General features: G+C 53.5%; 1 protein-coding gene across 1 annotated transcript in view; it reads right to left on the bottom strand.

Annotated features, from left to right (window-relative positions):
- Positions 1–13,800, bottom strand: part of iqsec2a (IQ motif and Sec7 domain ArfGEF 2a) — a 92,836-nt gene extending 79,036 nt beyond the window's left edge. Inside the window, exon 1 of the mRNA XM_088623802.1 lies at positions 11,200–13,800. Within this exon, the coding sequence (XP_088479928.1) occupies positions 11,200–11,585 (386 nt within the window). The 5' untranslated portion in view covers positions 11,586–13,800. The remainder of the gene's footprint in view (positions 1–11,199) is intronic.
- Positions 13,801–14,613: the final 813 nt, after the last annotated feature.

Below are 14,613 nucleotides of genomic sequence, written 5' to 3'. Positions count from 1 at the left end.
CAGTGACGCTCTCCTCTCCGCCCCCCTCCATCCCCTCTTCACCTGACCCGAGCGCCAGGCCGCGCAGGTGCGGCGGAGGGGGAGGAGCGCGCGCACGCTGACACGCCATCTGTCCGCTCCGAGGAGGGCGAGCGCGGGAGGGAGAGAGGGGGGCAGCGGGGCGCTGGCTCAGGAGGGCTGATGGGAGAGAGGAGGTGGGCTGGAACGACACACGCACAGCGGACTGCCTTTAAAAACATTTGGCCGCTTTCCACAGACGCAGCGGGAGAGGGGGCGAGCAGGAGGGCTGAAGGGACAGAGAGGCAGAGGCAGCGGGCCGAGGGAGGGAGAGGTGGGCCTGGCGAGGGCAAGAGAAAACGAGGGAGGGGTATTTGCTCTGTGGGAACCCCAAACACTCCTCGTTCCCCACACCCCTCACTCCTCACACACTGCACACCTCACACACTGCACACCTCACTCCTCACACACTGCACACCTCACACACACACCTCACTCCTCACACACTGCACACCTCACACACACACCTCACTCCTCACACACTGCACACCTCACTCCTCACACACTGCACACCTCACACACACACCTCACTCCTCACACACTGCACACCTCACACACACACCTCACACACTCCTCACACTCCTTATTCCTCACACACACCACACTTCTCGCTTCACACCACACACACTCCTCACTGCTCACACACAACACACACATCATCATACACTCCTCACCCGTCACACTCCTCACACACACTCCTCACATACCACACACACTCCTCACACACACCACACACACTCCTCACTCCTCACACACCACACACACACCTCACTCCTCACACCCCACACACACACCTCACTCCTCACACACCACACACACACCTCACTCCTCACACTCGGCACACCCCACACACACACCTCACTCCTCACACCCCACACACACACCTCACTCCTCACACCCCACACACACACCTCACTCCTCACACACCACACACACACCTCACTCCTCACACACCACACTCCTTGCTCCTCACACACTGCACACCCCACACACACACCTCACTCCTCACACACCACACTCCTTGCTCCTCACACACACACCACACACACACCCACCCCACGCTCTCTGTCACTGTGCTCCTGTTTAACAATATTTCTCGCAGTTAAGAAACTGGTGAACAGCCTTGTTTCGGACACCTGGCAGCTCTGCTTCTGTCTGTAAGTATATGCCAGTATACTATTATTATGCAACGGGAGTCCTACTACCTCCCTGCACCAGCACAGAGCAGTAATGAAGCAGCAGCAGAAATTCAGGGGGGTTGAAGCTTACTGACAGTTGCTGCGGAAGACAAGCTAAACTTAAATAATTGCCCAGAAACCCCAGGTTCCCCTGCTCAGCCTTGGGCACGAGCCAGCACAGTGGGTCTTTTGATTTCATGCTTGCTTCCTCGTATTAAGTAGATTTGCATAGACAGATGTGCGCGGTTAAAACAAGCCTGAAATCTATTTTATCCTTCACCTGCCCAGTTTCTCTTTCTACAGGCTCGTGGTCAAACAGGTGAAATGCCCAGGGAATGAAGAACTCTGCCTTGTTCTCTTCACCTTGACTCCATTTCGCAAGCACTGTCGGTCCCAGAGCCATCCCTAAACACTTGTGCGTGGATCTGTGTGGCACAGGAGCTTTCCCATCAAAAGCAGAGCCGGACAATTTGTTCTGCAATGTGCTCCCACACAGCTCTCTCACCCTCCCTTTAAAGAGGAGCAGCCTCCTATTCTCCAGCCTCGTTCCACTTGTATTTAATTTCCATTAATACATTAATTAAAGAAGCACAGCGTCCCACTTGGTTCCCTGCCGCAGTTCCTCCTCTCTCCCTCATCTCATCTCCTCCTCTCCCCTCCCTCTCTCACCGTTTCCATCTCAAACTAAGCGCCGACACAAAGCTCCCCAGCTGAAGAAACCGGAAAATTGGAAGAGCTGAAAAGTGCCGGATGACGGGAGCTCGACTCAGCCAGTCTCGGCTTCGCCAGGTGCCTCAGTAGCTCAGTGAGCCCAGGACCTTATCCAGGCACTTCCAGAGGGATCCCACCCTCAGCACAGAGAGAGTACGGACCTGGGACAATCCTAATGTTCCCGGGCAGGTTCGTAAAACCTTTACATTGGGAAAGGAGGAGAACCGACTACCAGCGTTAGAGAGTACAACCAATACGTTCCAGCGACTTCTGACAACCCCTGAACAGAACGACCGTCATTCTGTCAACAGCTCTATAGAAAAACCCACTTTTTATTTAAAAAAAATAAAGTTCAAAACCTTCACAGATGTGAAACCAAAACAGCACAAAAGACACACTTATAATCACTCAATAGTGCACACAAATATATACTCACACACACGCACTCTTACACACACCATGACTTAGGCAGTCACAAGCATATACACTCACAGTCACACAAGCTGAAACACAACAGACACATATTCGGTCTCACACACTGTTGCACAAACATTTAGTCTCTCATACACATACGCACACCTAAAAATGCAGTCACACACTCAGACATACATAAGCTCTCATACAAATATACATACATGTAGGTTCACTCCCACACAGTGACTTACACACCCTTACATACACTCACTTATCTGAGCAGTCACACACTTTCACTCTTCGACCACAATCGTCTCTCACACAATCACGCACGTACAAACACATTCACACACACTCGCTCTCTTCCCAGCGGGAAAGGGGACAGTGATGTCCCGCAGCTCGCTGGAGAGACAGCTGGACCCACAGCCGGGCGCAGTGCTGAGAACCGATGTCACCGTCTCCGACAGCGACGCCTGTCTCTGCCTCTCAGCCCGGCTCCAGCACCGTCTCCACACAACCTTCTAACATGAAACCTCCAGCAGGTTAATACTGCTCCTGCAGACACCACGGTGCTGGACACTGTGGAGGCCAGTCTGTCCAACCACAGGGCAGGGGAGCACACACACGTGCGTGCACATGCATGCACACACACAACCACACACACGCACACAGGCACACACACACACACACACACACGCACACGCACACACACACAAGCACACACACGCACACAGGCACACACACACACGCACACAGGCACGCACACACACACACACACGCACACACACACACACACACGCACACAGGCACGCACACACACACACGCACACACACACATGCACATGCACACGCACGCTCGCACACGCACACACACGCATGCGCACACACACACACAAACGCACACACACACGCATGCGCACACATACACTTGCACAAACGCACATACTGTATGCACACACACATCTCGCCCATTCCAGGCTCTCTCCACTCCACCCCCTCCTCCAGTGGCTCTCAGCTGTTTACACCTCAATCCCCTGTCTGTGTGAAGTGTTGTGCTTTCTGCTTGCTTTTCTAGTACGTCTAAAAATAAAGACAGTCTTCTCAGCCTTGATGGAGATTAGATTGAACTCACTCTTCACAGCTGAAGACGTACAGACAAAAGCAACTAAATGCCAGATCAGCTGCCAGTGTCTGTGTCCAGTACTGGACTGATACCCCACTCCCAGTGTCTGTGTCCAGTACTGGACTGATACCCCACTCCCAATGTCTGTGTCCTGTACTGGACTGATACCCCACTCCCAGTGTCTGTATCCTGTACTGGACTGATACCCCACTCCCAGTGTCTGTGTCCAGTACTGGACTGATACCCCACTCCCAGTGTCTGTGTCCTGTACTGGACTGATACCCAACTCCCAGTGTCTGTGTCCAGTACTGGACTGATACCCCACTCCCAGTGTCTGTGTCCAGTACTGGACTGATACCCAACTCCCAGTGTCTGTGTCCAGTACTGGACTGATACCCCACTCCCAGTGTCTGTGTCCAGTACTGGACTGATACCCCACTCCCAGTGTCTGTGTCCTGTACTGGACTGATACCCCACTCCCAGTGTCTGTGTCCTGTACTGGACTGATACCCAACTCCCAGTGTCTGTGTCCAGTATTGGACTGATACCCCACTCCCAGTGTCTGTGTCCTGTACTGGACTGATACCCAACTCCCAGTGTCTGTGTCCAGTATTGGACTGATACCCCACTCCCAGTGTCTGTGTCCTGTACTGGACTGATACCCAACTCCCAGTGTCTGTGTCCAGTATTGGACTGATACCCCACTCCCAGTGTCTGTGTCCTGTACTGGACTGATACCCAACTCCCAGTGTCTGTGTCCAGTATTGGACTGATACCCCAGTCCCAGTGTCTGTGTCCCATCCTGGACTGATACCGACCCCAAGTCAAGTACAAAAGCAACAGAAATTTTAAATCCCATACAATATTCATAAAGTCAACCATAATGACTCAAATCAAGACCCAAGTACATGTAAGCACATAAAGAAAGCATTGAGAATATCTTGACACAGAGGGAGGGGTTTCTGGAACGAACACCCAGATAAAGCCAACAAACAGGACGAGCTGAATGGCCTTCCATGCAATATGAACCCGTCAATAGAGGAGCAGGATCTGGCTCTGTGCAGATTCAGCCACTGCGAGCTCAGTGCACTCAGCAGGGCTGTGCTGGGTCTGCCCTGCAGAGCAGACTGACTGCTACAGTTTTCGAACCCTTTTATACAGTAGAGCCTCATGTGCCGCCTTTCAGAACAGGTCCGTGAGCTTCAGGCTCCGGTCGTTTTCACCCTGTTCCCTGAAGATGACCACTTCTACCCTTAACAACCTCGTTAGGCGCAAACCAATTCCTGCTGTTTTTACAAAGTCAGTTCTTATCAGTACTTCAGCAGACCGTGGGGCAGTTTGTTGAATGACACAGAGCCGCAAAGCCATGTTCCCACTACCTCTACAGCCCTGAATTTGTGCTGATATACGAGGCCACTTAAACAGCGCTTCTCTGTTTGGATCATCGCTCGCTCGAGTCCGCAGGATGCCACTGGCCAGTGGGGACCAGGACTCCCCAAGGGCTGATGCACACTGACGGGACAGTATCAGGGCATCCTCAGTCTACCCTGAAAAGAGACCCTGGGGGCCCTTGTGTGAGGGCGGTCGGAGGAACACGTCACTGACGCGTGAACGTCTGTGGGGGAGCCCTGGGGGGGGCAGCGTTCTCCCGAGCTGGCATGAAATATGAGCGGGGTTACGTCTGACAGCTCCAAACCAGCAAGAAGATACAGGAAGGAGAATCGCTTCAACCCAAATGAAAGATTTGTTTTTCATTTTCTAACCACTGCTTCCAGTTCAGGGGTGAGGGGGAGCCAGAGCCTATCCCAGCAGGCAATGGGAGGCAGGCGGGGTACACCCCGGATGGGACGCCAGTCCATCGCATGGGAAACACACACAGACGCTCACAATCTCACACCTAGGGCCAGCTTTCCCAGCTGTCAGTCTCTGGACTGTGGGACCAGTGGCGTAATGGACAAGGCGTCTGACTTTGGAGCAGAAGATTCTAGCGTCAGATCCTGGCTGGCTCGTGTGAAGAACATCTCGCACCCTTAAGATAGGCTGTACAAGAAGAGAATGAGGTCTTGGCGTCTCAATCGTGGGGCCTGGAAAAAATGAATCCCTGTCTTTGGACTGTGGGAGGAAACTGGAGCATCCAGAGGAAACTCCCATGAACATGCAAACTCCATGCAGACAGCACCCCAGGTCCAGAACTGAATACAGGGCACCAGCACTGCTAACTGCTGTGCCACCATGCTGCCCACGAACGACATTATTTTACATCTTTTTGCACCTCTGTTTAACCCTCTCCTGTGTCCATCACCTCCACAGGTGCTCTTGCAGGTGGAGTCCGGCTGGGGGCAGCGACAGGAGGGGCCACAGGGGCCTGAAAATTAGCCCCATCCACCCCAGAGCACTGGCCCAATTCACTGGGCCCAGAATCCTCTCCTCACACGCACGTTGCCTTGGTTTCACGATGACTTTGTTTGAAGATGAGATTATTTTAACCAGAGGGGGAATGGGAGAACATTCATCGCGCAGCTAAAAAAAACACCTTCAATTTCTTTTTGTTAATACGGCTATATAGGATATTTAATGAACCCAAGGGGTTAAAGTTGCAGCTACGACTGGGGATTTCAAACGCAGCTCTGAGTCGGTGCCTATTAGAAAATGCAAGCCCTAAGAGGAAGAAAAACCACCTCATTTATTAGAGCAAACAGGAGGCTTGGGCTTATTGCAATTTGAAAAAAAAAAGAACTTATTTAACTTGCAGGGTCTCTCTCTTACTGTATCTCACCCACACACTCACTCTCTCTCTCTGGCATGTTAAACAGATCTCCTACACAGAAAGCACTGCCTTCCTGCACCAATGCACACACACATACACACAGATGCACAAACACAGCAGGATTTCTGTAAAATATCCTGTAGAATCCCCTCAGGAATTCCACAGGGACGATCTTTCAGGTCTCTTTTTTGGTAACGTGAAAAATAACAGATTGATTTTCTTGCAGGAAAATCTGTGAGGATTTCTGGCACGAGAATCTTTCTGCAAGTCCTGCAGGATTTTCTGCCAGAGCTGTGCAGGACTGGCTGTTTTTTTTTACGGGCACGTTCACAAAAAATGCCTACAGTTTACACCCCCCCACTGCGGAAGGTGTAGATACGCTGGCGGAAATCCAGTCGATTCTGCCCCCCTAGGCCCAGACAGCTCCCCCTGAATTACCCCTCCACCCCCCCACCGTGGCTTCACTCACACCTGACCCTGCTCAGACTTCCAGCCATCGGCCAGACCATGCAGGACTTTTTCATCCAGCTTCTTCCCATTTCTGCTGGTTCCCAGCATGCCCTCCCGGGACTCCCAGCATGCCCTGTGCTGTACTGCAGACTATCTGGCACACTGAGTTCTGGTAGGAACAGTTCATAAGTGTAGGGCAGCACAAGGCCAATGTCTTTTATCAAATTAGACGATAAAACCTTTACAGAATTATCATGGTCTAATTCCATGGCAGCACAGTAAAGCTTCTCCATATGACAATTCCTCCAAACCTAAACTTGTCTAGTTGCTGCTGGCTGAGACATCAGAAGGAAGTGCTGAAGGCTGGGATTTTTTTTAAGCGTTTCAGCGCCTAGCTCTTCTGCTCTGATGACAAGGGGCCAGAACTGCACAGCTCTGCACCAAGAGAGAAAGTGTGCTCTGTGGTTTTTTTTCTGCCCACAGAGGATTCGAAGCTGCCGGTACTGCAGCAAAAGAGCATCATGGGTCTTTATTATTATTTGAAGGTAATTATTATTATTAATTATGGGTCTGAACACTGCTGGGTGTGGCAGACAGCACTGTCTCATCTAACAGTAGGTGGGATGGGCCGCACCTCCCTGAAGTCTGATCCCATCAGATCTCAGAAGCTAAGCCAGCCTGGGCCTGGTTCGTACTCAGATGGAAGACCTCCAAGAAAGTCGTGCTTCTGTTGCAAGTGGTGTACGTACACCAGTAGGTGGCACTATTCCATCTGGACCAGAATTCCCAAACTAATGCTCAAATAGGATGACACTGTGCTGTAGGAGACTATATCCTGCAAATGAGACATTAAACCGATGCCCTGACTAGACAATATAATCATTGAAGATACCATGACACTGTTCATAAGGGTAGGGGTGTTCACTCCGGCTCCTGGGAGTGAGAGTAGGGGTTCCTGATAAATGCACTTCTGGTACCCTAAAAGCTCCCCCTGAATTCAGCTGGGGAAGTAATTTCTCACTCCTGCGCCCTGATCTGGATCTGCTGTGCAGAACGGCAGCTGTGTGTCACCCAGCTGGGATGTGATGTGAAAGTGCGATGTGAAGCAGAGTCCTCTGAGGTGTAAAGTGCTTCATTCTAACTGTGGAGGCACACAGAACAGCAGAGATAATCCTATTGGAAGCAGTCTGGGATGGGATGGTTCTCTTCACCATCAGAGGACACTGAAGGCGACTGTCTAAGTCAATGAAGTCCATCTTAGTTAATGGCTGTTAATAGGAACATGATCCCAAAATCTCATCCGGGATTTTCCCGAAAGGTGGGAATCAGCAACTTGTCCTGAATGTTTTATCCTGACAATTACTTTCACTACACCTGGTGTTTGAGACCTGCTCTCTATAAAACACCCTCATTGATGGTTTTCAGAAAACGGCAGCTTTGAAGGAGCTACAGACCATATGTTAGCATTATTTCATTAACCAGATAAAGCCTTCAAAACAATTAGGATATCTGCTTATATCTTGCACATATTTTCCAAAATCTAAAATCTCATCATTATAAATTAATCTAGACGTTTTTGCCTTTTGATTTTGAAGAGTAGATCGTAGCTGTCATTTTCTGGGATTTGACTGAACAGCTCACACAAAGAAAAGACAAGTTTACTACAAAAAATGAGCTTGTTCGTCTGTGGGAAAATCAACTTCCAGGGAACAAATTCGACTTTCAAAACGAAAGACGGTTTGGCACTCTCGTGAGATCATTCTGTTGTGGACCCGAAAAGTCCTCCCCACGAGCTTGTTCCCAGACCGGACGACAGGGCGGACTGAAACTGCACACGTTCACACTTTAAACTAGAGTTCACTAGTTAGAGCTGCACGATTATCTGGTTTCAGGGCATAAAAGACCATATAAAAACAACGCACAGGAAAAGACAATACAGCAATTTTCCTGTGTACGAGTGTCGGGCATTTCTGATGTGAACAAGCGAAATGACCGTTTGAGTTAAAAAACAGCTTTGCTCCTCATTAGAATCGATACAGAGTGAAAACACTGCGACATAAGGAAACCCTTTCCTCTCTCACACCAGGTCCTTTCATTTCTCTCTATGACATGGCTGATGCTTAAAAACCTTTAAATCTGTAACCCCTAGTTCACCAGGGCTCCATTAACAACACCGAATTCACACTGGCTCGTAACAGCCACCGGTGAGTCACAGCGCTTGGGATTCGCAAGACGTTTTCCAGCCCATCTGGGAGTGAGACTCCCACTGCATACCGCTTAGACCCAGTTCAGCTTTCACAAGCTGAGGGCTCTAGCTCAGATTTGCTGTGATAAAAAACAAAAGGGGCAAATACTGTATGTACCGTACTGTATTAGCAGTACTTTAACATTGCCTGCCTAGGTACAGTACGTACATGAACCCACATATGGTTAACAAGCTCGAAATCTCCAGCAACTGGTACTGGCTTATGTACAAGAGCCACGCAGCTTGTAAAACCTGGAACGGCTCAGACTGCTGTGCAGTGGGAGTCTTACTTCCAACCCTCTAACAATCAAGCAAACAGCGCATTAACAATCGCATGAACAAACTCTCTGAATGTGACAATCCCCAGTAAAACACAAGGATTATTGAACTATCTGGAGGTTATCTGTGCAGTATTAATATAGCCTGACACTGGTCTATCTTAAGACCCTTAATGGAAACTCAGCCTGCGTCTGGACTGCCGCTGTGCCAGTTCATCGGTACAGCCCAGACTCCAGGAGGCGAGAGCTCTGCTTATGCTGTGTGCCGGTCCTGCCTGAACACTATGAGGAATACATTAACTCTAAGCTGCACATAAACAGACTATTTAGGCTAATTTGTTCAATATATCAACGCTGGGAAAACTGAATCACGAGCCGGTTCACTGGATGAGGCTGTTAAATTCACCGTGCAAAACAGGAAGCACCACGCAGATCAGGGCATATGCATTGTCACTCTCACACACACACAAACTTGCAAGGTGGGCATGTGGCACGCTGTAGCCCCTCCACTGCAGCACAGCACAAAGCACCAGCTAGGACAGACGGACAGCTGGAGGAACACCTCTCCCAGTGCAGAGCTGCGTGATCCATTCCAGGTTTTGCTGGGAGCTGCAGGCAGGCACTTTCCTGTAAGCCAACACCAGGTGCAGCCGCATTTCACAAACCTACTATCATGGAGGAAATGAGCACGTAGGCGGACTTGTGGAGGTTGTGCGGGAGTGCGCAGCTTTCGGCAAAACCTGAAACGGACCGGACAGCTGTGCAACGGGAGCCTGTACACTGAAGAGCACAAGAGCTACATGTCAGCTATGAATTATAACATTCTGACGGGAGGGGTGCTTTGCAGGCATCGACGGCTCGATACTTGAGAAATCATAACCCACAAGACAGACAGGAGCAAAATCCTGCACCACAACCAACGCGGCACATTAAAATAAACACAATCGACCGGCAATAGCAACTGGACTCTGCCACTGAGCAGCAGGCTGAGCCAGTCCACATCTTACTATGAGCCGCAGGCTGCTGTCAGGAAGCCAGCACCAGGAAACGAACAGCCTGCGCTCGTTAGCTCATCTTGAATCAATCTGGACTGACGGTCACTTAAGCACACAAGTGCGTTTGTGTTTGTGCTTCGCTCACTTGTGCAAGAGCTTGTAGCCCCAGGGACCTGCACTTGGAACAATCAGCTGCACAACAGGAGTGTGATTTCTGCCCCTTTGATCTCTAACTGTGCCCTGCAACAGCGCAAGCCTTTCCTACCACACACAAACGTTTTCCCCAGCATCTGAACTCTGCTCCACGGCTCTGCGGACTTCACCCCGGGGCCAGACCAGCCTGCAAGGGGTGGTGAATCAGGCGATTCTTATTGTGCCACTAGTGGCTGCTTATTGTGCCACTCAGCTGCCCTGCCTCTTCTGACCAGCAGGAGGCGCTCTCTAACTACATGTCCTCCCTGCAAGCTCGGCTGCCTCATGAGGGCACCAATATGTGGGGTTCCCCACAGATCGAGCGAGGTGCACAAACTACGCACACAAAAAATGTAGCCCTTTAACTTTCAGATCGAGCTCCAGCCCCCGAGCAGTAACGAGTGCATTCGACCTCACAGAGCAACAACGACAACACCGTCCCGGCCACCTGCACAAGAGCCCCCGCCATATTAAAATGAGCAGCCTTGACCGTGAAAACACGCAGCACGCATCAGAGAGGACACAAACACTGCAGCACCTGGCCGGAGGGCCTCATGACCGCTGGTGCAGGCGGCCTGTCAGGAGCCGACAGCTGCCCGTTTCTGGACAGGAAGGCGGGGTCACATTCTGACCCCCTGAGGACGCGCTTCGCCGCGTCACCCCCACCCAGAGCTGGAAACGAGCCGCGGGCCGGTCCTGAGGGTCGCCTAGGCCGGACACCAGCGGGCAGGGTGCGTACGGCGGGGGCTCTGCAGGGCCGAGCGCGAGGGGAACCGGGACCGGACTCACTGTCTGTGCAGCGTGGCAGCGGGGCTGGTGCCGTCTCCCCGGTCCGCTCTCTCTCTGTCCCCGGCCCCCGGGTTCGACCCGCAGGACAGCCCCCTGGTCAGGCGGGCATGGGCCCGGCGGTCCCGGGGCGGGGCGGGGGGCGGCGGGGGAGGGGGCGCGCTCTGGGCCTCGGCGCGGGCCGGGCCGGGGTGGTGCTGCTGCTGGTGCCGGTCCAGCCGCAGGTCCTTGTTCTCCTGGCTGAGCCGCTCCAGCTGCCCCTCCAGCTCCTCGATGCGGCGCCGCTGGGTCTCCAGCAGCTTCTGCTGGCTCTCGATGATGTTGTTGAGCTCCAGCAGGTACTCCACGGCCCTGTTGGGGCTCTCGGGGGTCCCCTGGCCCCCTTCCATGGCCGCCCCCTTTCCGGCACGCACCCCAGGGTCACCCCGCGAGGAAGGGTGAGGGGGTGGTGTTGTTGGGGGGGGGGGGGGGGGGGGCGGGAGGGTGAAGGGGAGCCCTGGCTGGCCTCTGCCGGTAAGTTGTCGATCACAGAAAATAAAATAAATCAGTCAGAAAAAAGGGGTGGGGGGGGGGTCCCCGATTACTCCTTCCCCCCTCCCCTCTCGGCCCCCCAACTGTCCTGTAACTCGCAAGACACTTCAAAGACAGCTGGTGGGGGGGTGGGGTGGGGGGCGAGTTCAAAGGTCAAGCCGGTCCAGATCAGGTGGGCGGTTCGCCTTGGCGCTGCTGCTCCAGAGCCCAAAGCGACAGGCAGGCGAATCCGACCCGGGGTCCCGGAGCCGAAGCCCACCTGTCCCGTCCCGCCCTGCCCTGCCCTCCCCTCCCGCAGCGGGGGCGCCGGAAGGGCGGGGGGGGGTGTAGACGGCCCCGCGAGCGGACAGGAAGCGCTCGGTCAGCTGGCCGGTGAGGCAGTTAGTCCGTGCGTGTGCGCTGTAATTCTCGGGGCTCCTCCGGTGCCCTGCTGGTTAAGAAGCGGTTCCTCGGTCACCTGTCCCGCCCGGGGTCCCCGGGGTCACGGGAGGCGCTCTCTCCCCGGCGCTCGAGCGGAGGCGGCGGGACCCCCGCATTTCACGAGAGAGCGGCGCGGCTCCCTCGCCCCCAGAGTCGCTTCGCGGACAGTCCGTCCGTCCGTCCGGCAGCCCCGTCTCTTCTTCACCCCATACAGGTCGGGGGGGCGGTTCGGGGGAGTATCCCTCTTCTCTCAGTCCCCAACTCCCTCTGCCACCCCTCCCATACCGGGAGGATGCTCTCCCGCCGACGCCGTTGGCTCTGTAATCTCCTCCGCCGGACACACACCGAGCGCCTTCGGAGAAACTTGCGAGACGGTCCAAGAAAAGACTATTTGAAAAGTTCCTTCAATGAACCCCCTTCTTCACTGTCCAGCCTTCCTCCACCTCCTCCTCCCCCCCCCCAATTTCCCTTTTTTTGGGGGGGTGGTGGCGGTGGACGGACTTCTTAATTTTTGCAGTCGTATTTAATTTACGCTGTCTGAATGCGGATCCTTTTTTTCTTTAAAAAAAAAATAACCGAGAACCCCCCCAAAACCAGAACGCCAGTCAACGAGAACACAGTTGAGAGAGAGAAGAGGTCTCTTCCCCGGGTACGGCTGATACTTTTTATTTTTCGACTCCCTCACTCCTCTCCACCAAACCCCCAAACCCGCACCCCCGAGCCGATCCCACAACAGCCCCGGGACTGGCGAGCGGACTCCGTCCTGTCAGTCGCGTCTCGGTGCCAACTCAGCGATTTAGTGAATTTTTAACCCCGGGCCGTGAAGGAAAGCCGCCTGCGCTCCGGTGCGCCCGTCTCCATGCTCCCGGGCGAGAGAGCGGCGCCGCGGTACTTCTCCCGCAGTCTGCGGATTCACGCTGCGCGGAGAAACCCGGGACCGGGGGGCACTGTCCAGCCCGCCTGCCCGCTGGCCGAGACGCCAGACCCGCCGGCTAACTGCGCTCGAAATGCATCGGTCGATCCAGAATTACAACACACGTCGAGGAGCCCTTCCGAGACGCACAGTCATATCGATTCTGGATGTGCTGGACGTGAATTCGGCCGTCTCTCCCCGCTTCTCAGAAATAAAAGCGTACAGATTACGGCACGGAATCGGGACGTGTCGACCGGGAAGCGTGTAGGCAAGGCAGGGATGTCGGAGAGCCCAGCGCTTACGGATTCAGCACAAGTGAAGTCCTGTCTTGATCGTGAGATGATTCGGGTGTCTTCCCCGACGCGAGTTTACAGCCTCTCCCGCAGCAACCTCGTCGTCCGCCTCGCAGTTCATATCCGCGTCCGGTCCGGTCAGGTTCTGCCGTACAATCCCCGGAACCGACGCAGGAAAGCGGATAAGTCCCTGCTGGCGGCAGCCGGGCTACGGCTCCCGCTGTCCACCTCCGCCATTCTGCACCGCCGCAAAATACTAAAATGCGTTTTTTTATTGACTCGTCCCCCCTTCTCTTCAGCTAGTTACAGAGAGAGAGAGAGGGGTGGGAGGAGAGAGGGGGAGGTGGACGCTTGTATCTAAGAGCCTGTGTGTCAGTGAGGGTAACTGCGTGTGTGTGTGTGTGTTTTTTTGCCTGGTGCTGAATACCAACTCAATACCTCTCTGGAAAAAAAGACCGTGAAACTGGCCGAACCTTTCCCTGCCATTTTGGCTCTAAGGTACAACGGGTTCTAATGAGCCCTGTCATCCCTGGAGTCGGAGCCAAAATGGCGACTGCTTAGCACTTTGTGTCAGCCCCCCCATCCCAACACGCGCGCACACCTCCCCATGCAATCGAACAACTGTTTTAGAGAAGAGAGAGGGGAAAAAAAAGACTCCTCGGCTCTGTGCTGCATTGTCGCTGCAGAAGAACCGCACACACGCACTCGCACAGCGCCGGGGTAACTGTCATGACTCGGCAGCGACGCTCGCCCCACGGCGCTGGAGTTATGTAACAGCCCGCACGCTCCGTGGGTCTGAGCTGCACGGTCCGCCACTGCAGTCAGCCCCGTGAGGGTGATGCCGTGGGTCCAGTTACAAGGCAGCGTGCCGGGCGGGTTCTGGAGCTCGTCTGTCCCGTCATGGTTAATAAGTTGTCTCCAGTCAAGGTAGTACAGCGCATGACTTCACAGAAGTACAAGTTCGGGGTTCGGGGGAGTATCCCTCTTCTCTCAGTCCCCAACTCCCTCCTGGGAGAGGCAGCGGTGTGAGTCTTCATACAAGTACACGGGCTGTTTGGATAAAAATGGGCCACTTGTTCTCAGTTGGGGTTCATGTAAATGAGAGAATCATGAAGCCCTGGTTGTGCATTGTGTTGTGTGTGCGCTCAGGGACAGCTCTGTGTCAGGGGGTGTGATGGGTTGTGCAGTGCAGTTACATTGCTGACACTTATATAGCACCCCCCCACATACACACTAACACAAATCCTTCAGCATCTTCAG

Source organism: Lepisosteus platostomus, chromosome 3 (genome assembly GCF_059453375.1).
Source record: "Lepisosteus platostomus isolate fLepPlt1 chromosome 3, fLepPlt1.hap1, whole genome shotgun sequence".
Lineage (NCBI taxonomy): Eukaryota > Metazoa > Chordata > Actinopteri > Semionotiformes > Lepisosteidae > Lepisosteus > Lepisosteus platostomus.
Note: the sequence above shows the minus strand (reverse complement) of the source record. Positions and strands in the feature narration are given on the sequence as shown.